Source organism: Rana temporaria, chromosome 1 (genome assembly GCF_905171775.1).
Source record: "Rana temporaria chromosome 1, aRanTem1.1, whole genome shotgun sequence".
In the NCBI taxonomy this organism is placed as follows: domain Eukaryota; kingdom Metazoa; phylum Chordata; class Amphibia; order Anura; family Ranidae; genus Rana; species Rana temporaria.
The window spans coordinates 247,208,916-247,233,396 of NC_053489.1; the positions used below are offsets into that span (position 1 = coordinate 247,208,916).

The following is a 24,481-nucleotide window of genomic DNA, read 5'->3' on the forward strand; positions in this document are numbered from 1 at the left end:
ACTTGTTCAGTTTTTTGTTGTACCTCGATGCCATGATGTCTACGTCCGGAAATCCCCATTTCTGTCAGATCTCCTGAAAGACCTGGGGATGGAGCGACCATTCCCCTGGAACCAGCTGCTGGCGACTTAAAAAGTCCGCCTGCAAATTGTCTACTCCGGGAATAAAAATTGCCGAGATGCATGGCACATGTGCCTCTGCCCACAGAAAAATTAAATTCACCTCCTTCTGGGCGGCTCGACTCCTCGTGCCCCCTTGGTGATTTATATATGCTACAGCCCTGGCATTGTCGGACTGCACTCTCACTGGAGACCCTTGTAGCTTGGATGTCCATGCCTTTAAGGCTAACCGTGCAGCTCTGATTTCCAGAACGTTGATGGGCAGAAGGCTCTCTGCCTCTGCCCACGTCCCCTGCTGAGTCTGCCCGTTCAAGACTGCTCCCCAGCCCGCTAGGCTGGCATCTGTGGTCACTATCTTCCAGATAATGGGACTGAAAGATTTTCCCTTCCTTAGATTCTGAGGGTTTAACCACCAGCAGAGACTTTGCCGGACCTTTGACGAGAGGGTCAAGGGAAGATCTAGGGCTGTTGGATCCTTGTTCCAAGCTGACAAAATGGCCGCCTGCAGGACTCGAGTGTGAGCCTGAGCATAAGGTACCGCCTCGAAGGTGACCACTAGTTTTCCCAGCAATCGCATACATAAGCGAATGGTTGGTTCTCTTTTGCTCTGAACCAACCGGATTAATTCTCGGATACCCTCGGCCTTCGCCAAAGGTAGGAACACTTTCTGCTGTTCCGTGTCTAACAGCATGCCAAGGTATTCTAACCGTTTTGTGGGTTGCAAGGCTGATTTCTCTCGGTTTAGAACCCAGCCGAATACCTTGAACTGAACCGTAAGGGCTACTGCTCGATTTAGGCTGGAAGCAGAGTGGTCTATGATAAGGAGGTCGTCCAGGTAGGCTAGGATCGAGACTCCCTGTGTCCTCAGGTTGGGTAAGATGGGAGCCAGGACCTTCGTGAATACCCGGGGGGCTGTTGCTAGCCCGAAGGGGAGAGCCACAAATTGGAAGTGGCGTCCTGCGACTGCAAAGCGCAGGAACCTTTGATGCCCCTGAAAGATTGGTACATGTAGGTATGCATCCTTTAGGTCTATTGAGGCTAAATAATCGTTTTGCTGTAAGGCAGCTGCCTCCGACCGTACGGATTCCATCCGAAAGGTGCGCACCCTTAGGTAAGAATTCAGACCCTTCAGATCCAGGATTGGTCTGACGTCGCCGTTGGGCTTTGGTATGATAAACAGGTTGGAGTAAAAGCCTAGCCCACGTTCCTGGGCTGGCACCTCTGATTACCCCCTGGAATAGCAGACGATCCAAAGCTGCCAGCAGACATGCTTTCTTTACTGGATCTTTTGAAACTCTTTATTCCTGAAAATGAAGAGGAGGAAACTCCAGAAACTCTATCTTGTACCCTGCGGCGACCAAGGAAAGAACCCACTTGTCGGGGATATTGGCTTCCCAAACTTCTGCAAAGAACCGAAGCCTCCCCCCCCACCCAATTGAGCGGGGACGCCCCATCATTGGGCTGACTTGGGGGCTGGTTTTGCTGGCTTACGAGCCCATGGTCTCTTGCCACCTGAGGCCTGTCCCTGCAACTTATTACCAAAGTTTGGTCGTGCAGAAGGCCGTCGATACTGTCTGAAGTTTGAAGGCCCCGGAGTTGGCGACAACTGCCGCTTAAACGTAGGGCCTCGCGGTTTCTTCTTCACCGGCAAAAGAGTGCTTTTGCCACTAGATATCGTCTGAATATATTTATCCAGATCTTCACCAAACCGTCTTCCTCCGTGAAAGGGCAAGCCCGCTAAGTTTTTTACATGGAGTCTCAGCCGACCAATTTAGCCACAAGAAGATTTGCATGTGTACCAAGAAAAGTGACAAATGGGAAGCCTGCTGGATGGAATCTTTAATCGCATCCACCGCAAAACACAGCGCTCTGGGAAGGTCGGCTAATTCTCATGCCTGCTCGGCCGGAATATCCCTTTAACATCTGCTTTGTCTGGTCCTTTAATGCTTGACAAACGCCAGGAGCAGCCACAGCCGGCTGCACCACTGCCCCAGCCGTGGTAAAAGAAGCCTTCAAGAGTTTCCAGTCGTTTATCGACAGGGTCCTTGAACATCTGTATGTTCTCCACCGGACAAGTCAAAGACTTATTCACGCAGGAAATGGCTGCGTCCACAGCTGGGAGCGCCCATCTCTAGGAAAAAAATTTCTTCCATAGGGTAGAGGACATCAAACCTCTTAGGGGGTATGAATATTCTGTCCGGTCGTACCCAATCTTTAAATAACAGATCCTTTAAGAGAGGATGGACTGGAAACAGAGCATTACTTAGTGGCGCTTTTAAGGAGCCCAAAGAAGATACCGTAGGGACCTGAGGCCCTATTGGAGGCAATTTAAGTGCCGAACGGACCATGTCTGTCAAAGACTGGATCCACAGGCTCTCCGCTTGGGAGGCTGAAAACGGTTCCTCTATGGTGGACTCTTCAATATCTGAACCCTCCAGGTTCTGCTCTCCTTGATCCTCCTGAGATTCATATTCCTCAGGAGAAAGAACCTCAGCATCCGAGGATGCGAGTTTAGGCGATGGGGATCTAGCCCGTTTTTTGCCTGGAAAAGAACTAGTGAACATAGCTGTCAGTCTTTGTTCTAGCCCCCCCAAAGAGGTAGCTAGCATCTCCTCTGTGACAAACACAGGGTTGGGTGGGTTAGGGCCAGCCGAAGCACCCGATGGCTCATCCGAGGCAACCTCCTCTGGACTATTGGACAAGGATAGATCTGGCATGGCCTGACTGAGATCCTCGGAACCAGAGGGGGAACCCTTAGGTTTCTTGGCAGTCTTTGCCGCCCTGGTTCCTGAGCCCTTGGGAGCCATGATACAATACTGAGGCACTCCGTGAAACAACAACCCACTGTTGTAGCAAGGAGTAATAATAAATTAGCTAGGGTAAATAGGTTTTACCTAATGTCCCTGAGCTACTGGGAAAAGACAGCCATTTCCTTTTTTTTTTTTTTTTTTTTTTTTTGACTGTTCCCAAGTTTGTGCGCTTGCCAGCTGCTGCAAGGGTTTAGGCTTACAGAGAAAATCAGTCCTTGGGGAGCAAGCTCCGGACTTGCAATACCCTTTTTTATGCCACTAGGTGTCAGCATCACCCTAGGAGCTCCACCGCTCTGCGTCCTTCTTGCCGCCCTTCAGCTCACTAACTGAGCTGAAGATAACAGAGAGGAGGGGACGCCCCCTTCCTCCTGATGCAATCGGCGCCTCCTCCCACTACACATGCGCACAACGGTGCGCGCCACACTCTGTAATTTATGAGCCGCCTCGCGCGCACACCCGCGCCGTACGCGCGCGCACCTGCCCCACATGGAAGGAGGACGCCAAGCTGGAGGCCTAGGCCTCCAAGTTTCTGCAGACTGCGGAGCGTGGAAAAACGAAAAACAACCCTGGAGGTAAGACAATTCCGGCCCTAGACCTATTGTCATGGCAGACCAGGGTATAGCAGCAGAAATAAGCACACAAAGGGGGGCTAGGTACTGGGGTGACTAGACCATCCTGTCACTAAAATTGACATAGTGGACCCATTCGCAGAGCATACCCAGGCTGAACCACCAGAATCTCCCCCGGGGGGCCTGCCGACGGACCAAGTCCCACAAACCCCCCTTTACCTGCTCCAAGCTGCAGGACAGTTAGCATAGCAAGTGGTCCAATCTTTTCCCTTCTCGGTGGGTAGCGTACTAGACCTTCAGGTACTGGGGTCCCAAGGAACACCTCTGCCCTGGACCTATACAGCACCCTGGCAACAGGAAAACTTTTGATTTTTGACAAAACCAAAGCCCTGGGCCCAGGGTCCAGCCCTCCAAGGAGAAGCATTATAGGCAACACCCCACGACTTGGGGCCCGGGTACTGTCCACTTTAGCACTGAGGCATCTTGGACAGATCCGTTTTAGCCTGCCCTGGTCCCAAGGACGTGGAGCCAAGCTAATTCGTGACCAAGACACTGGCGAAAAAACTGAGGTACTCCACCTATGGGAGGGGGTTATATAGAGAGGGGACTTCTTGTTTGAGATTGCCAGTGTCCATCACCTGAAGGTACTCCATATAACCCACATAGTAATGAATATGCCGCTCTGTGTCCCGTGATGTACGAGAAAGGAAATGTGGGTTTCTTGGATTTCTTCAAAATGTAATCTAATTCCAGAGGAATGGCAAGGCTTTGGATGTAATGCCGCGTACACACGATAATTTTTCATCATGGGAAAAAAACGTTTTTCAGCATGTCCAAAAAACGAAGTTTCCCCAACTTCATCATTAAAACGACGTTGCCTACACACCATTGTTTTAAAAAAAAAAAAAAATGATCTAGCAAAGCGCGGTGACATACAACATGTACGACGGCACTATAAAAAGGAAGTTCCATTCGCCTTGGGGGGCTGCTTTAGCTGATTCCGTGTTGGCAAAAGACGATTCATGCTTTTCTGTCTGTTACAGCGTGATGAATGTGCTTACTCCATTAAGAACGGTAGTTTTACCAGAACGAGCGCTCCTGTCTCATAACTTGCTTCTGAGCATGCGCAGGTTTTTTACGTCGTTTTAGCCCACACACAATCATTTTTTCCAACCCAAAAACGACATAGTTTAAAAGACGTTAAAAAATGCAGCAAATTATGTGAAGCCCACATACGATCATTTTAAATGACGTTTTTGAAAAACAACGTTTTTCTCTTCCGTTCATGGACGGACACGGCAGCCTTTGACCTTGGGGTATTATAGCCTTCCAGGAGAGACTAGGCAGAAAACAGCACTTTAAGTGTTAAAAAGACGTTCCTCAGTACAGCTCCTCCCAGGGGCCTTGGTCCCCCGGGTATAACCCATTCTGACTCGGCAGCTCCAGGTTTTTTTTTTCCTGCCTAGCGTCAGGAAAGACATGGCCTTCTGGAGTCCATGTACTCTGGATTTTTTTTCCGTTTTTGTTTTGTTCCTGCATTTTTGACTCTGAAGTCTATCAACTGCCGACTGGGTGACAGGCTGGATCTCAATCCTTGTAGTCCCCCCATGTTCGGCCATCGAGCGTGTGCCGGCCCTTAGCTCAGCTCTGGGTCGTCCACGACATGCCCCGTTGCTCCAGGGGTGGCCGGGGAACGTCATGTTCCAGGGCACACATATGACCGGTCTCTATGGCCTTGTCACAGTGTGTTTGGCCGACAGCCATGCCGTTTAGCAGACGTTGGTTCTGTCTGGAATGCCTCCAGCCGGTGGTCGCAGGACGGGCAAGTAGGCCCCTTGGTATGGCTGGGGAGGTCGAATGAGGGTCCGCCCTGCTTTCCTCTCTCCCTTTCTCTCCCTCCTTCCCCATGCTGGGTGGCGGCTGTAAGGGGGGGGCCATCCTGGGATTCTATCACTACCGGAACCGTGTACTGTGAGGTGCTGTTGTTTTTTACGTTAGTGGGGTTGCTGTATGTGCTGGGCCGTGTTTTTGCTGTGCCGCTGTATTTTTTTTAAACGTGTATGGCCGCCATTTTGCCACGGACGCGGTTTACATAGCTCGGCGGCCATTTTCTTGTAGCCTGCATGCTGTTTTTCACCTCATGCGGCGGCCATCTTGGAAAAGTCTTGGCCTCTAGTGCCTGGAATGGCGCAGCAAAAGCCTGTGAATCACTTCCTGAGGGACAATGCAGCCAGCACTTCTCAGAGCTTTAGCTCACACTACAACCGGGTGGGGTGGTGAGTTCCCTGGGGGTCCCCTGCCTTCTGTTTTGCAGCCAGGAGGTGACCGGTGGGTTTTCTGCCTTGCAGTGCTAGGGAGGCATAAGCGGTGGGGCACCATGGAACCTGAACCAGAGGCTTCTACCCCAACAATGCCTGAGTTAACCCTTAGTGCCCCTGCCGCCTCTGTAGAGGCTATGACGGCAGTCCTTGAGGCGTTTCTCGCCAGGATTGAAGCGGCAAGTGGCCAGAAGGGGGGTAAAAAGCGCCCCCTCCCTGAGCCTGCTTCTGAGGATGTCTCTGACACAGAATCAGGCCATGCTATTGCGTCTGGCTCTGGTTCTGTCATGTCAGATGATGCAGGCCTGGCCCACGCGGACAGTGAGGATGACTCTGCTTCAGGGTCAGTGCATGATAAGGAATTTGTTGGAGCTCTTATCTCTGCGGTGCGGGATACTCAGAAACTTGACGATTTGCCGGAGGCATCGGATGTGCCGGTCCCTTTTGGGTTCCGCAAGCCACCCCGCACCGCACAAGTTTTTCCTTGTGTTCCATATCTGGACAAATTGTTGTACAAGGAATGGGATACGCCGCAGAAAGCTTTTGCTGTTCCAAAATACTTTGCGACCCGTTATCCCTTTGAGGAGGACTTTTTAAAAAAGTGTGTTTCTCCTCTGTCGGTGGACCCTCCCGTGTCCAGATTGAGCAAAGCCACTACGTTGCCTGTGGAACGGGCTCCCGCCTTTAAGGACCCCGCAGATAGGAGAGTGGAGGCTGTGGCCCGCTCCATGTTCACAGTAGTGGGTTCGGCAATAAGACCGGTTTTGGCCGGGACTCTGGTGTCGCAGACACTTACCGAACGGGCAAAGTTCTTGCTACAGGAGCTGGAGGCGCAGAATGCTTCCGAGACCTGTGTGGACCTGGCTGAACAGTTGGTTCAGGGTCTGAAGTTTGTCTGCGAGTCGGCCCTGGATAAGCTCCCTTTGCTCTCCAGAGCCTCCGCGGTGGTACTACGTCGCCTTGTGTGGCTGAAGTGTTAGTCCGTGGACCAGTCCTCAAAGAAGGCCTTGGTGGATTTACCCTTTAAGGGTGAACAGCTTTTTGGGGTGTCCCTGGATGACATCATAAAGGATGCCACAGGTGGTAAGAGCACACTGCTCCCACAGTCTGGGAAGGGCAAGGAGCCTCGCCGTAAGCAAGGGCCCTCCTTTACTACCCCCAATCGTTTTTTTCGCCCGCCCAGTGCGGCAGGAAAAAGTTTTCAAGGTGCTAAGACCCCCACTGCAGGGCAGAAGCGCACCTGGTACCGCAAGCCTGCGGACAAACCTGCTTCCACATGAAGGTCTGCCCCCGCCCGTGTCTCGGGTGGGGGGGGCGGCTTCGCGAATTCGCGGCTCGGTGGAGGTCTCTTCTTTCCGACCGTTGGGTTTGCGAAGTAGTTTCCTCGGGGTGCAAGATATTTTTTCTCTCTTGCCCACCAAACTGATTTTTTCCCTCCAACCTCTGGCTTCCTCCAGGTCGCCGGAAGGATCTGTCAGGGGCTGTTCAGGATCTTCTGGTCAGGGGAGTGATTGTGCCGTTCCCTCGATGGAAAGGTTTCAGGGGTTTTACTCCAATCTGTTTGTAGTCCCCAAGAAGGAAGGGGTCCGTCCAATCCTGGACCTCAAGGCCCTCAATTGTTTTGTCAAAGTGCAAAAATTCAGGATGGAGTCGATTTCGCTCGGTAGTGGCACCGCTCCATCAGGGGGACTTTATGGCGTCCTTGGATATCATGGACGCATACCTACATGTTCCCATATGCACAAAGCACCAGAGATGTCTGCGCTTTGCGATCGGGGAGGACCACTTTCAATTTGTGGCCCTCCCGTTCGGCCTGGCCTCGACACCACAGGTTTTCACCAAGGTGCTCTCCCCGATTCTGGCCCTGCTGAGGCAGCGCGGGATCGCTATCGTAGGATATCTGGACGACCTTCTCCTGAGAGCTTCCTCAAGCTCAGTTAGAGGACGTGTCTATCACGTGTCAGACTCTCAGAGTTCGGCTGGCTTCTGAATATCCAGAAGTCAGTGTTGGTACCGTCTCAGGGACTGGAATACCTGGGGCTAGTCCTGGATTCCGCGGAGGTGAGAGTTTTTCTCCCAGCGGAGAAACTTCAGACACTACAATCTGCGGTGCAGCAGTTGTCGACCCAGAAGTGGTCCATCTCTTCGATTCTGCATGAGAGTTCTAGGTCTGTTGGTGGCCTCTTTCGAGGCGGTTCCGTATGCCCAATTCCACACCCGGGTGCTACAGAAGGAAATTCTGTCACGTTGGGACAAGCTCCCTTCATCTCTGGATTACCAGATTCAGATGAGTCACCTGGTCAAGTCCTCCCTGGTGTGGTGACTGAAGTCTCCGGTGCTTCGGACCGGGAAGTCGTTTCTGCCGTGCCATTGGACAGTGGTCACAACGGATGCCAGCCTCTCTGGTTGGGGGGGCGCTGGACTCAAAAGGAGTCCCGCCTTCCAATCAATGTACTGGACCTCCGATCAATCAAGTTATGCCTTGCCAGGTGTTCCCTGGATCTGCAGGACCTACTGGTCAGGATCCAGTCTGACAACGCCATGGTCGTGGCGTACGTCAATCATCAGGGAGGCACACGGAGCTCAGCTGCCGCGATGGAAGTCGCGCACATCCTTCGGTGGGCCGAAAGGTCCGTTCCAGCTCTATCGGCCGTGTACATTCTGGGAGTACAGAATTGGCAAGCCGACTACCTAAGTCGCCAAACACTAGACCAGGGAGAGTGGTCACTTCACCCGGAGGTGTTTCAGAGTCTGTGCCAAAAGTGGGGCACTCCAGACGTGGACCTTCTAGCGTCCCGTCTCAATCGGTAGGTGTCACGGTTCGTGGCCAGGTCAAAGGACCTGTGGGCAGACGCGTTGGTGGCACCTTGGGGTCACTATCGCCTAATTTACGCCTTTCCTCCTCTGAAGCTTCTTCCTCGCCTGCTGCGCAGAGTGGAAGCCGAAGGGATTCAAACAATCCTGATCACCCCAGATTGGCCGCGCCGTTCCTGGTACGCGGACCTGGTGCGTCTGGTGGCAGACGCCTCTTGGCGTCTACCCCTGACAGAAGATCTTCTGTTGCAGATCTTCCACCCTGCTTTACAGTCACTGGCTTTAACGGCGTGGCTGTTGAGAGCCAGGTACTGAAGGACCGGGGCCTGTCAGGCTCGGTGGTCTCTACCATGCTGCGTGCATGAAAGTCTACTTCACGAAGGATTTACCATTGTACGTGGAAGGCCTACATCTCTGTGTGAAGAGATGACATGGCACCCCCGTACATACGTGGTGTCCCGGATTCTGCTGTTCTTACAGCGTGAAGTGGATCAGGCTCTCGCCTTGAGTACGGTTAAGAGTTAGATTTCGGCTCTAGCTGTTTACTTTCAGCGACCCTTGGCATCGCACTCCTTAGTGCGTACGTTTGTGCAGGGGGTCTGGCATGTGGCCCCTCCTGTGCGTCCTCCACTGCCCCATGGGACCTAAATTTGGTGCTTCAAGAAGCTCCCTTTGAGGACATTCGAAAGATCACTTTGTTGACTCTGTCACAGAAGGTGTTTTTTTTTCTGGTAGCAATTACCTCAGTCAGACGGGTGTCTGAACTGGCGACCTTGTCCTGCAAGGCTCCCTACTTGGTCATCCATGAGGATAAGGTGGTGCTGCGGCCGCAGCCGTCATTTCTCCCAAACGTCGTTTCGGCTTTTCACATTAATGAGGACATTGTGTTACCATCCTTATGTCCTCGGCCGAAAAACCCGAAGGAGGCCACTTTACATTCCCTGGATGTGGTTCGGGCCTTACGTGTGTACTTGTCTACTACGGCTCCGTTCTGTTCGTGTCGGTGAGTGGTCCTAAGAAAGGTCTGGCGGTCTCGTCGGCCACCATTTCTAGGTGGATCAGACAGGTTGTGCTTCAGGCCTATGCCCTGAAGAGGCGGGCGCCTCCCTTTCAGGTTACGGCGCATTCGACCAGGGCGATCGGTGCCTCTTGGGCTTTCCGTCATCAAGCCTCTGTGTTACAGGTGTGTAAGGCAGCAACCTGGTCGTCAATCCACACCTTCTCAAAATTTTACAAGGTGGATGTGAGTGCATCTTCGGATGCCTCCTTCGGCCGCAAGGTGTTACAGGCAGCAGTTTAAGGTTGGAGTTTCTCCGTTGAGAAGCTCCGTTTTTTGTTTGGGGTGTAGCTTGGTTTGCTGTGTTTTCCCAGCCTTCTATTTTTTTTTTTTACACTGCTTGGAGACGTCCCTATGGTCAAAGGCTGCTGTGTCCGTCCATGAACGGAAGAGAAAAGAAGGGTTTTTGTACTAACTGTAAAATCCATTTCTCTGAGTTCATGGACGGACACAGCACCCACCCCTCCTTTTGTTTGTACTGCTTGTTACAAACTGGAGCTGCTGAGGCAGAAAGAGTTGTACCCGGGGGACCACGCCCCCTGGGAGGAGCTGTACTGAGGAAAGTGTTTTTAACACTTAAGGTGCTGTTTTCTGCCTAGTCTCTCCTGGAAGGAAGGATATAATACCCTAAGGTCAAAGGCTGCCAAAATGGCAGCGATCGGCGTGCTGCAGGCCTCAGAGCGGCAACGGAGGGGGGGTCCACAGTCCTACATCTCCCCCCAGCCTACACTGCAGGCAGTGATCCTTTGCCTACGGTGGGGTTGCCTTGAGCAAGATGGAGGACGGATCGATTCCAGCAACACAAGTCGCCACAGGGGGTGAGTGACTTGGCTGGTGGGGGTAGTGATTCTGGGGTGGCCCTTTTATTCACTCTCCCCCAAGGGTAACTCATGGGTAACAGGGGTTTCTTATTTGTTTTTCAGAAACTGAATGCCCTGCCCAGGAGACTACCAGTAAATCTAGGGGCAAGTCATCTGACAAATCTAAGTGCTGTGGGAACTGTGGTGATAAGCTCCCACAGGACCATACAAAACCCATACATTTTAAATTTTAAATTTATAAGTTAGCAGGTAGGGAGACAGCGCAGGCCATGAAAGAGTGCAGAGCTTACAGACTGAAATGCTCACTACTCTACAATCCTTTAAAGCCCCCCCCTAGGTACGGAAGATTCCCCTTCATTGGTGGGGACGCAAACTAGTATTACAGATGGGTCTCAGGGGCCGTCTTTGACCTACTCGAATGAAGAGTTAGAATCCCCGGGTCAATCATCTCAGGAAGAGGGGGGGGAAGACCAGAGTAGCCTGGGGGATACTAGACCTGGCGGGCACCTCTTTTCTGCGGACGATATGGAGGATCTCCTCCAAACTAATTAATACTTCTGAGGACATCCAGCTGCCGCCCACGCAGGTCTCGGTACAAGATAAATTGTACAGGGGACTTGGTAAAGCACAAACCAAATCCTTTTCTGTACATCAAGCTCTTAAAGATATTATCTTTTAAGCGGGGGTTCATCCAAAAAAAATGTTTTTAACATGACATTCAGCCGAGTTGTCAGAATGACAATCGGCTGTTTTTTTTTTTTATTTCATTGCCGTACATACCGTATTTTCACCGCCGCTTCCAAAAGAAAGGGCTTCAAGCCTCCTAAGCCTACGATAGCCAGGTGGATTAAACAGACTATCGCAGTAGCTTATGAACAGTCAGGAAAACCTGTTCCAACTTGCATTAAAGCTCGCTCAACCAGATCTCTGGCGACCTCCTGGGCAGAAAGGGCAGGCGCTTCGGTTGATCAAATCTGCAGAGCAGCAACTTGGACGAGCCAAAATACTTTTCTGAGGCACTACAGAGTGGAGCTGTTGTCCCCTCAGGACTTGGCGTTCGGCAGGAAGGTCCTACAGGAGGTGATCCCACCCTAAGGTAGGCCTGAACTTCTTGCTCATCGTCTCAGGTGTGCCGTCCTCGAAGATGACTGGAGAAAAGTACCAGTTAAACTTACCGGTAACTGATTTTCTAGGAAGTCTTCCAGGACGGCAGGCCTACTTCCCACCCTTAAATGTTGGTGATGTTTGTGTTCACAGAAGGTACCCTCTGACACCGGTGTGGGTCTATACTTTGTCATAACTGAGGGACAGAGGGAAGGGTGGGGCCTTTTAAACTCTGTTGTTGATCGTGTTTCCTGTCAGGTGGGACCGTCATCTCAGGTGTGCCGTCCTGGAAGACTTCCTAGAAAATCTGTTACCGGTAAGTGTAACTGGTACTTTTCTCATATCTCACAGAGAGACCTTATTTTGTGAGACAATCCATGAGAGTTCTGAGCCTTGTGATGGCGTTCAGTGCTGTTCATTTCGTTTCATTGAAGGTTTCTCCAACACCTCTTGATTGCATGGAACAAGCAAAGTTGGCTCTACCATACCTGTGGAAGGTGATAATAGATTCCAGCCTCCAGTTCTCGTTTCAGGGAACATGTTCACCCAAAGAAGCCAAGCTTCCCATTAACATCTTGGATCTTAGAGCGATTAAAAGCGCAATTAAAAATGATTCTACACCACTGGACCCTCCCTTCAATCAAGGTGCAATCGGACAATGTCTCAGCCTTTATCAATCACCAGGAGAGTATCAAAAGCCATGAAGGAATCAAGCCTGATCATGTCATGGATGGAGAAACTCTGTTCTTCACATCCCTTTATAGTAGACATTGGAAATTTGATTACCTCAGCTATCATTGCCTGGACAAAGGGGAATTGGGCCTTTTACCCATACATCTTCAACCTGATATGTCAGAGATGGGGTACTTCAGACATATGGATATCCTGTCCTCCAGATTCAACTTTAAGCTGCCACGTTTTGTGGCCAGGATCATGGATCTTGATCGCTGGCATGAGATGCTCTGGTAATTCCTTGGACTCTGTTCAGGCTGATTTAGCCTTTCCTTTGGTGCAAATTCTGTCTTGACTGCTCCGCAGAATTGAGCAAGAGAAGAACCAGTGATTCTCATTGCACCAAGCTGGTTTAGAAGAACCTGTTACAGACATACTCAAGACTTCCAGACCCCTGGCCTCTTGCAAACAGGCCAGACCTGCTGTCTCAGGGCCCCTCTACCTACTAGTCACTGACTTTAATTGCATGGCTGTTAAAGCTCAGTCCTTGATGAACACAAGATGGCTGTTTTTAGTGTGGGAAAAAAAAAAAATAGAAAAGCCATTTTCGATTACTCTGTGCCACCCATTCTGTTCTTCCTAAAATTGTGACCAGGAGTTGGCCTTAAAGGGGAACTGCAGCCGAGGGGGGGGTAATTCTTCAGAAGCCAGAGATATTGATTACATTTTAGGGAGTTCATTTTTAACATGATTTATTAGTACAGCACTCATGTGCAATGTGTGTGCGCAGCCATTTTAAGTATGGGCAGATGAAGTTGGCACCTATTTTTTCCAGGATATGTAAGACCTACACTCACACCTTGCTAGTAGATGTATGATTCTAATCCTCATTGTGCCCCGTGGATCACTGGATGAGTCCCAGCTCGTTCTTCCAACCAAATATAGGATCCTCTGGACATGCCCCTCTGCCCTCCTCCACTCTGTCAACCTCACAAGCATAACTCCCCCAGCCTTTGGACACACCTCTCCGCTCATCTCCTGTAAATTCTGAAGCAGTGATCCTGAGCCTCTCGACACACCACCTGCCTTCCTCTGCACTCTGAAGCATAGATTTCCAGTCTATGAGCACACCTTTCCACCCTCCGAACTGTTAAGGATCATTTTTGGCCTAGTCTCACTCTTTTTTCCAAAAACCTGTTGCTTTGCTTTCCTTTGTAAAAAAACCTTTTATTCAAGGTGTTTCCCAGATCAAACCACCCTTGGGGCCCCTTTCACACTGAGGTTTTTTTTTAGGCGTTTTAGCACTAAAAATAGCGCCTAAATGCCGCCTGAAAAACTCCTGCCCTGCTGTCTCAATGTGAAAGCCTGAGGGCTTTCACACTGGAGCGGTGCGCTAGCCTTCTTCCTTCCTTCCTTCCTTCCTGTCTAGCTTGTGCCTCAGAGGCTACATCCAGCACACTTGCCTGAAGCCTGTCAATGTGCTTTACTTATTGGTTCTGTAGACTGACAGGCAGGCTCCTGGGCACACTAAAATGCAGAGATGGACATGCAGCAGCTAGGCAGCCCCATGCGCAAGGGGCTTAATGAGAATGCATAATTAAGTATTGCATCTGGAGCTGAAAGATAGTTTTGAGTATCTTCTGCATATAATTTGAGTGGAAATTAAAACCAAAATAGGGGGGTGAGGTCCAAGAATCAAGCCTTGTGGTATAATGACAGAGTGGAGATATTTTAAAGTCCATCCAGAAAGGTGCAAGGAAATCAAGACGCATGCAAGACACCTAAAGAAGAGAAACGGAGTAGGTTAGAGTAGTAAATTGTGTCAAAAACCAAGGACAGATTGCAGTAAAAGTGACGTTGTTTTTATTTATATGCATTGAAGTAATTATTAACTAATGGTTTCCCTTTTTCAGATGGAGTTAGATATGGATACTCGAATTCCAGTTGTAAATCAGAGGGATGGTACTGTGCTACTTGGAGAGGAAGCCCCCAAGCGCTGTCAATTACATGAGTGGTTACACAGGCATCCTGACTTTATTGTGGATCCCCGATTTCTAGCGGTATGAAACAAATTAAAACTATGATTGTATTAGAACATACTTGGATGTATTGCTATTTTGATGTGCAAAGGGAAGTTACATATAGGCATGTTCCTGTAAAGTGTATTTAAACTCAAACAATGAATTTTTCTTCTTCCTCTTATTTTATTTAAAAAAAAAAAAAAAATGTGCTCTTGTGCTAAACACAACTTTAAATGCTTCAGTGTCACCCCTAGGCTCATAAGGGCAAACAGGCTGCTTACCAGACCATAAGATCCCACAAAGGAGATCAAAAGCGCATTAGGAATATTTCCCTTTTGGATAGCCACGGCTTGCTTTGCATGGTCTCTAAATATCCTGGTGTAAAGCCACCTTCTGGCTCCCACAAATACATGCGTATCAAAAATAAGGAAGAGAAGTTGTAGTGCTATACTGCTTATAAAATGTATTAATTAAGGTATTGCACTTACAGAATAAAAACTGGTAAAAAAAAGGCGAACGTAATTCCCAATTAACACAGCTACAGCGATTTGTAGATTGGTCTGTGCATGCTGACTTCAAAACGCTAGCTCTGCCCAACGGATTTGCCCTTAGAAGATGCTATCTGAGATTGAAGGCCTGGAGATTGGTGACTCCAATCCCAGATGACACCTTCGGGGAAACTCGTCGGGCGGAGCTAGTGTTGTGACGTCTGCACACACGGACTGATCTACAATTGCTGCTTCTGTGTTTATTGGGAATTGTGTTTTGCCTTTATACCAGTTTTATTTCCCCGTTCTGGGTGACTGCTGTGAGGTGGGGGGTCCGCCTGGGGGCACTCCGTTACCACCGGGGGGCTGTGCTGCTCTGAGGTGCTATTTTTTTTTTATTGCATTCATGGTGCTGTGTGTGCTGGACCATGTTCTGCTGTGTTGTTACTGGGTTTTTAAACACGTATTGGGCGCCATTTTGCCGGTGACGCAGTTCTGTGTATCGGCGGCCATTTTCTTGTAGCCCACATGCTGTTTTTCTGCATGTCGGCGGCCATTTTGGAAAAGTTTTTGGCCTCTAGTGCCTGAAATAACGGCGCCAAAGCCCGCAGAATACTTCCTGAGGGACGGCACAGCACGGACAGCGCTCTCAGCTCTTCAGCAGCACTACAGTCTGGTCAGGGTGGTCAGTCTCCTGGGGGGTCCCCTGCTCTGTTGCGGCTGGGAGGGTGGCCGGTGGGTCCTGCTATGCAGTACTAGAGCGGCATATACGGTGGGTCAGCATGGAGTCTGAACCGGAGGCTTCTACCCCAACCATGCCAGAGTTAACCCTTAGTGCCCCTGCGACCTCGGTGGATGCTATGGCGGCAGTCCTTGAGGCGTTTGTTGCCAGGATTGAAGCGGCAAGTGGCCAGAAGGGGGGTAAAAAGCGTCCCCTCCCTGCGCCTGCTTCTGGGGATGTCTCTGACACGGAATCAGGCCCTGCTATTGCATCTGGCTCTGGTTCCGTTATGTCAGATGATGCAGGCTTAGTCCACACGGACAGTGAGGATGACTCTGCTTCAGGGTCAGCGCTTGATAAGGTATTTGTTGGAGCTCTTATCACTGCGGTGCGGGATACTTAGAAACTTGAGGATTTGTCGGCAGCATCAGACACGCCGGTCCCTTTTGGGTTCCGCAAGCCACCCCGCATTTGTGTTCCAAATCTGGAAAATTGCTGTACAAGGAATGGGATCGGCCGCAGAAAGTTTTTGCTGTGCCAAAATACTTTGCGGTCCGTTCTCTTTTTGAGGAGGACTTTTTTTTTGAAAAAGTGGGTCTCTCCTCCGTCAGTGGACCCCCCCTGTGTCCAGGCTGAACAAGGCTACCACGTTACCTGTGGAAGGGGCTCCCGCTTTTAAGGATCCCGCAGATAGGAGAACTGAGGCTGTGGCCCGCTCCATGTTCACAGTGTTGGGGTCGGCGGTGAGACCGGTTTTGGCCGGGGCTCTGGTGTCGCAGACACTTACCGAACGGGCAAAGTCCTTGCTGCAGGAACTGGAGGCGCAGAATGCTTCTGAGCTCTGTGTGGACCTGGCCGAACAGTTGGTACAGGGCCTAAAGTTTGTCTGAGTCGGCCCTGGATATGCTCCCCAGGGCTTCCGCCTACGTGGTGGTACTACGCCGCCTCGTGTGGCTGAAGTGTTGGTCTGCGGACCAGTCTTCTAAAAAGGCTTTGGTGGACTTACCATTTAAGGGTGAATGGATTTTTGGGGCGTCCCTGGATTACATCATAAAGCATGCCACAGGCGGTAAGAGCACTCTGCTCCTACAATCTGGGAAGGGAAAGGAGCCTCGCTGTAAGCAAGGGCCCTCCCTTACTGCCCCCAAGTGTTTTTTTCGCCCGCCAAGTGCGGCAGGAAAACGTTTTCAGGGAGCTAAAGCGCCCGCTGAAGGGGAAAAACGCCCCAGGTACCGCAAGCCCAACAAGCCTGCTTCTGCATGAAGGTCTGCCCCCGCCCGCATCTAGGGTGGGGGGCCGGCTTCGCGAATTCGCTGCTCAGTGGAGGTCTCTTCTTTACGAGTGTTGGGTTTGCGAAGTAGTTTCCTCGGGGTACAAGATAGTTTCTCTCTTGCCCACCAAACAGATTTTTTTTCCTCCAACCTCTGACTTCCTCCAGGTCGCCGAAAGGATCTGTCAGGAGTTATCCAGGATCTGCTGGTCAGGGGGGTGGTTGTGCCAGTTCCCTCAACGGAAGGGTTTCAGGGGTTTTACTCCAATCTGTTTGTACTCCCCAAGAAGGAAGGGGTCCGCCCAATACTGGACCTCAAGGCCCTCAATTGTTTTGTCAAAGTGAAAAAATTCAGGATGGAGTCGATTCGCTCAGTTTTAGCAGCGCTCCATCAGGGGGATTTCCTAGCATCCTTGGATATCAAGGATGCGTACCTGCATATCCCCATATGCACAAAACACCAAAGATCTCTGCGTTTTGTGATCGGAGAGGAGCACTTTCAATTTGTGGCCCTCCCGTTCGGCCTGGCCTCAGCACCACGGGTTTTCACCAAGGTGCTCGCTCCGATTCTGGCCCTGCTGAGGCAGTGCGGGATCGCTATCGTAGGATACCTGGACGACCTTCTTCTGAGAGCTTCTTCATTCTCAGAATTAGAAGAGGATGTGTCTATCACCTGTCAAACCCTACGAGAATTCGTTTGGCTATTGAATACCCAGAAATCGGTACTGGTACCGTCTCAGCGTTTGGAATACCTGGGGTTAGTCCTGGACTCCTCAGAGGCAAGAGTTTTCCTCCCAATGGAAAAACTACAGACATTGCAGTCTGTGGTACAGCGGTTGACGACCCAAAAATGGGCGTCGCTTAGCTTTTGCATGATAGTGCTGGGTCTGATGGTGGCCTCTTTCGAGGCGGTTCCGTATGCCCAATTTCACACTTGAGTATTGCAAAAAGAGATTCTGTCACGATGGGACAAGCTCCCTTCGTCTCTGGATTACCAGATTTGGGTGAGTCGCCTGGTCATGTCCTCCCTAGTGTGGTGGCTGACATCTCCGGCACTTCAGGCCGGAAAATCATTTCTGCCGTGCCATTGGACAGTGATCACGACGGCGGATGCCAGCCTCTCCGGCTGGGGGGGGGTGTCTGGGATGTCCAGTCAGCCCAGGGGCGATGGACTCAAAAGGAGTCCCGCCTAACAATCAATGTACTGGAGCTCCGAGCGATCAAGTTGTGTCTCTCCAAGTGGTCTCTGGGTCTACAGGAGCGACCGGTCAGGATCCAGTCCGACTACGCCACGGCCGTGGCGTACCTCAATCATCAGGGGGGCACGCGGAGCTCGGCTGCAGCGACGGAAGTCGTGCACATCCTCCGGTGGGCCGAAAGGTACGTTCCGGCTATGTCGGCCATGTACATTCCGGGGGTGCAGAACTGGCAAGCCGACTACCTAAGTCGCCAAACGCTAGACCAAGGAGAATGGTCGCTAAACCCGGAGGTGTTTCAGAGTCTGTGCCAAAGATGGGGCATTCCAGACGTGGACCTTCTGGCGTCCCGTCTCAATCGGAAGGTGTCACGGTTCGTGGCCAGGTCAAGGGATCCGTAGGCGGACGCGTTGGTGGCACCATGGGGTCACTATCGCCTAATCTGCGCCTTCCCTCCTTTGAAGCTTCTTCCTCGCCTGCTGCGCAGAGTGGAAGCCGAGGGGATACCAACAATCCTGATCGCTCCGGATTGGCCGCGCCGTCCCTGGTACGCGGACCTGGTGCGTCTGGTGGCAGACGTCCCTGGCATCTACCCCTGAGAGAAGATCTTCTATCGCAGGGTCCGATCTTTCACCCTGCTTTACAGTAGCTGGCTTTAAAGGCGTGGCTGTTGAGAGCCAGGTGCTGAAGGATTGAGGCCTGTCAGGCTCGGTGGTCTCTACCATGTTACGAGCACGGAAGTCTACTTCACAAAAGATTTACCATCGTACGTGGAAGGCCTACATCGCCATGTGTCAAGAGATGAAATGGCATCCCTGTACATATGTGATGTCCCGGATTCTGCTGTTCTTACAGCGTGGAGTGGATCAGGTCCTCGCCTTAAGTACGGTTAAGAGTCAGCTTTCGGCTCTAGCTGTCCACTTTCAGCGACCCTTCGCGGCACACTCCCTGGTGCGTACGTTTGTGCAGGGGGTTCGGCATGTAGCCCCTCCTGTGCGCCCTCCACTGCCTCCATGGGACTTGAATTTAGTCCTTTCGGTGCTTCAAGAAGCTCAGTTTGAGGACATTCGGAAGATTCTTTTGTTGACTCTGTCCCAGAAGGTGGTTTTTCTGGTGGCAATTACGAGTATCTGAACTGGCGGCCTTGTCCTGCAAGGCTCCTTACTTGGTCATCCATAAGGATAAGGTGGTGCTGCGGCCGCAGCCGTCATTCCTTCCAAAGATTGTTTTGGCTTTCCACATTAATGAGGACATTGTTTTGCCATCCTTATGTCCTCGGCCGAAAACCCCCGAAGGAGGCTACTTTACATTCCTTGGACGTGGTTCGGGCCCTACGGGTGTACTTGTCTGCTACGGCTTGGGCACGTCCCTAAGGTCAATGCTGCTGTGTCCGTCCATGAACAGAAGAGAAAATAGGATTTTTGTACTCACCGTAAAATCCATTTCTCTGAGTTCATGGAAGGACACAGCACCCACCCCTCCTTTTGTTTGTACTGCTTGTTTACGAACTGAGGCTGCATGATGCAAGAGAGTGGGATGTACCCGGGGGACCTGCCCCCTGAGAGGTGCTGTACTGAGAGAAGTGTTTTAACACTTGAAATGCTGTTTTTTCTGCCTAGTCTCTCCTAAAAGGAAGGATATATAACCCTAAGGTCAATGCTGCTGTGTCCATCCATGAACTCAGAGCACTCTTTTAGAGCTCTGTTGAGCACATTTAAAATTTCCCTTCCTGTGTCATTGCACAGATTAGTCAACCTGCCTTTGCTCCCTTGGGGTCTTCTGGGCCTAGGGACCCTTATTCTAGTTCTTCCAGTTCATTTTCAGGACCTGTATCCCAATCTGGCCACTGTCCTCTCTCCCCCAGAGAAATTGTCCCTTGGGACCCCGACATCCCTGTCCTGTGGGACCCTCTGACCCTGCGCATTTGGCTCGGATGTATACTTGCCAATCACTGCCCTACCCAAGCTCAAACTCCTCAGTCTCACCCCTGCAGCCTGTGTTGGCTGCAGTGTTTGGTCTCACCAATTCTCATTACATCCCTATTATGTGACACCAAGGCAACTGCCGGTGGAGAAAACCGTCGCCATGGTCTCCAGTTTACACTGTCTTTCTGAGGGTCCAAATGCCTCCAAGTTTCAGCTGGATCTTGCTTTATCAGGATATTGGATACCTTCATCAACTGAATGCTTTTATGGTTGTTGTTTTTCTTGTTTTGCATTTACCCAAGGTCCTGATTTGCCCCAGGGGGGCCTTGTTCTTATAGACCGGGGGGGGGGTGTAAGTTGTTCATACTTTTTGGGTAGCCCTTGTTTGGTGAGATGGACATCTGCCCTGGCAGCCCTTCTAGACATTACCTCTTTTTCTCTCTTGGACCTATGGGATCAGGTGAGTTAAAGCTTATGCCTTATGCACACGATTGGAATTTCCGATGAAAAAAGTCAGACGGAACTTTTTCATCGGATATTCCGACTGTGTGTGTGTGTGTGTGTGTGTGTGTGTGTGTGTGTCCCATCTGAGTTTTCCGATGGACTTGGAGAATATGTTCGTTTTTTTTTTTTTTTTTTTTTTCCATTCGTCTGTATGGAACTCCGACGGAGAAAACCCACATGCTCAGAATCAAGTCAACGCATGCACGGAAGCATTGAACTTCATTTTTCTCGGCTCGTCGTACTGTTGTACATCACGCGTTCTTGACGGTCGGAATTTGGTGTGACTGTGTGTATGCAAGACAGCTTGAATGTAATTCCGTCTGAAAAATCCGTCGAGTTTATCCCAACGGAAATTCCGATCGTGTGTACAAGGCATTAGTCTTCTCTAAGCCAGGGCGTATCTGGTCTCCCCTTGGTAGGACATTTTATTCTCAGTTTCTTCTGCTCATATTGACAACACTTTCAGATACAAGTCCTTCCCTGTTGGGAACTAGTGTAGAACAAACACTATCTGGTTGGATCAAGTAGTTCAGTTTCTTTATTTGTGTTTAGAAGTCAGTTTTCCCTCCCATGTTGTGTCGTTCCTCACTAGTTGTGAGTATTTTTTTTTTGGTTTTCAACGTCATTCTTTATTACCTGTACGATCACCTGATTTTGACCCATTTCTACCAGGTGTGGGGTTTGGCCTCATCTGAGACCAGCTTTAGGTGTTGATCCTTGGGATGCTCTGGGAACAGATCAAGTTTTCTTCACTTTTCGACCTGTTAGTTGTTTACTGTTGTCCATCCCTCAGATGGATTGCTTATGAACGTCGGTACACAACGACAGTATATGTCTTTCTGTGTCTCAATGAAATGTGAAAGTAATTAGGATTTTTGTAATTGCCATGCTCTTGGTACTGCGGTTAATAACTGAAGCATACTGGGAGTAATGGGGGTTATCCTGGGCTGGCTTTTAGAATTTATATGCCAGTATCCAATCCTGCTGTAGGCAGCAGCATAACCAGACCGTAAATTACATTGTGTCCCTTAGTGGATTGCAAGAAAAAACCCTGGTTCTTGGGGATATTTTATTCATCGTGAAATTACAGCCATTGTACTAAAAAATACTAACAATATGTCTGTTAACCATACAGTCAATACACCAATGTATGTATCAACAGCTACAAATTTGGAGTCCCTGTGTTCATGATTAATAGACGAAAATATTTTTATTGAAAATATTTGGAATTGTAATCATTATACAAAACTATTGGCATATCAAACAAACTAGAACTACATTTTTAGTATTTTCTCTGTGTAACATAAAAATACATGCAGGGTATTTTAAAAACAAATTGCAAAATTTAAGGCCCTTAATGTGCGTAATAGGCGGAACACTGAACATGGGCTCTGCTGGGAAAGTGTTCCGCCTATCATGGAACAAGACGAGGAGGAGGCGTGGCTTTTAAACAATGGACGCCCGCAGTCTTACTGTGCATGTCAGGGATAAACTCTGCTGTAACAGCCGACTATCCGCTCTGTAATCCCGCGGCTTTTCTCTTCCTCTTGATGATCCTCTGCACAGGTGAGCTGAGGCTGCAATTGTGGCACAGGTAACTTTACATACCCCACAATAATCGCTATTCCAACAGGTGTTAAAGTATGCCCATGTGTCTTGGGTCCGTGGTGAATATGTGGTGGAATCCGTGTGTGTGTGTGTGTGTGTGTGTGTGTGTGTGTGTGTGTGTGTGTGTGGTTTTTTTTCTTTTTTTTTTTAAATGATGTTGCCTTGGAAGGGGATAGTCTTCTACGGTGAGTATAGCCCAAAAGCTATGCTTTCACTTCACTTACTCAAATATTTTAAAAGATAATTTGCGGTTTAAGACCCCCATATGGCTTTTGATAAACTTGTCTTGATTTACTTACTTGACTTACTAAAGTGTAACTAGAAGGCCAAATTTGGATTGTTTCTCAAAAATAAGTTGTGCTTATGTGTTAACTATCCACAGTACATGGAGGACCGGAGGAAACGCAAGAAACACAAGAGTAAAAAATCCAAATCCTCTTCAGCACATGGTATTTTAGGCACTATGCAGACCTCTCACCATCACAATGGGAAAAAGGTAAGCAGTTTGGTTGTTGTATAGTAATAATAATGTATGTATAATATATATAATATATGTGTATATGTGTGTGTGTGTGTATATGTGTGTGTGTGTGTGTATATGTATATGTGTGTGTATATGTATGTATGTATGTATATATATATTATATTCTCTCCTTTTTTTTTTTTTTTTTTTTTTTTACAACCCAAGCCACTTTAGTGGTTACTCTACTTTGTTTTCCACAGTAATAGTAATTTTTTTTTAATTTTTTTTTATAACTTCATAGTATTGGTGTCAAGATATTTGAAGGTTGTAGGTTTCCACGGACATTTTACTAAATTTCTCTTTTTTTTTTTTTTTCTTTTTCTTTTTATCCCCTCCACTGTTCAGTCTTCACTCACAGAGAATAAATTTGAAGCTCCACACCTTCCCACAGCAGCTAAGAAGAGAAAGAAACGTCCTCCCTCCAAGCTAATTTTGCCATCAGCACGGCATGGTGCTGGTGACACTTCTCATTCCTTCTCCCGGGACCCTAAACCAGAACACAGCGCTAATACTCTGCGGGCCATGTATGGAGCTGCAGGAGAGGGAATGCTACATCAGTCTGGACTTGCTGGCCTGACAATACCTCGTTACCACCCATTGCACGCAACTTCTGCAAGCAGAATTCAAGGACCTACTTTTGGTGATGATTTATCGGGTTATGAACCCCAACAACAACACTTCTCTCTGCTTGATGACCCTATGATGCCAGCAAACTCTTCCTCCAGCGGTGATGAATTGGACAGACCTTGATAGGACCCTCCCCCTAGTGGGAATCATGAACAACCCACAGAGATGCAGGGCCAAACCCTCTTTATAGAGACGTTGTTCTGCCTTGTCACCAGTAGCCTGTTTTTTTTTTGTTTTTTTTTGTTTTTTTACCCCATTTTTGGACTCCGTGGCTTATTCAACTTCTATGTTCCAGGATCTATTGCGGCAGGATATACGCAGGATCAGAGAGGACAAATGAATGAGGCTTTGACCTTCTTTTTTTTTTTTTTTTTTATTAATATTATTAACTATATTGCTGGAAGGGGCCTTGCACCACACTCTAGCGCAAAACCGGTTCTGGGACAATATGAAAAGTCTTACAGTGCAATAAGGCACTTCAGGATCTGGGTGACAAGGTCCCTATTCCATTTTGGGTTCTCCACTATTCACTCAACCCTGTTGTGCATCAATCCCATAGGTCACTGGTATAGGAATGACAGGACTTGGATACGTTGCAGTAAGGTTACTGCACCCTGCTATTCTGAATAGGGCATATGGAATTCTTTGCAAAAAATAGCAAATCATGTGCAAAATATGTATGAGGGAGGGAATGGGCACTTTGTGTGTACATGTGGGACCTGACACCGAGCAGAATCTGTGTTTTCTAGGGTGTAGGGGTGTGAGGCTGCCAGCCTTCACATTTTCCCTCAGTCATATGTGAAATGAATAAACTCCTTGATTTAATATACTGTGTCTTTTCCGAAGCTGTGCAAATTGATTAAGCGCTTTTTTTTTAATTATTATTATTATTATTTATTTATCGATCCCTACTCTAGTTGTAAGACCACATGCAAATGTTGTGTTGAAATTTTGAGTGGGGAATGGTTTTATTACTGTATGTCCTTGTTGGGAACATTTCTCCTCTCATTTTGTGTCCTGATGAATATCACCTGAGTGATGAAAAGGGTAGAGGAAAAATGCTTATGGATTTGTTTTGGAGGTTCGCTTAAAACAAGTACAAGGCTTTGTTCACACCTGTGCACTTTGTCCTGCTAAAAATCACCCTCCCAGCACGTCAAAAGTGCATGAAAAATGGTCCTCTTTAAATTTTACCCAAGTGTTCTGTGCGATGCGTCTTTTTTTTAAAGTGCGCAGTGCTTTTGAAAAGTCTTGCGTGCAGCATCTTCAGTGCCCTTTTTTGAAAAACACACTTTCCATTATGGTCAAGGAACGCG

At 49.1% G+C, this 24,481-nt stretch overlaps 1 protein-coding gene across 6 annotated transcripts in view; it reads left to right on the forward strand.

Moving 5' to 3' along the window:
- CHD8 (chromodomain helicase DNA binding protein 8) overlaps positions 1–23,994 on the forward strand; it is a 107,905-nt gene extending 83,911 nt beyond the window's left edge. For all 6 annotated transcript variants that reach the window (XM_040352943.1, XM_040352919.1, XM_040352913.1 and 3 more), the window contains 3 exons: positions 14,196–14,342; positions 22,398–22,511; positions 22,884–23,994. In XM_040352943.1, coding sequence (XP_040208877.1) covers positions 14,196–14,342; positions 22,398–22,511; positions 22,884–23,288 — 666 coding nt within the window. In that variant the 3' untranslated portion in view covers positions 23,289–23,994. The remainder of the gene's footprint in view (positions 1–14,195; positions 14,343–22,397; positions 22,512–22,883) is intronic.
- Positions 23,995–24,481: the final 487 nt, after the last annotated feature.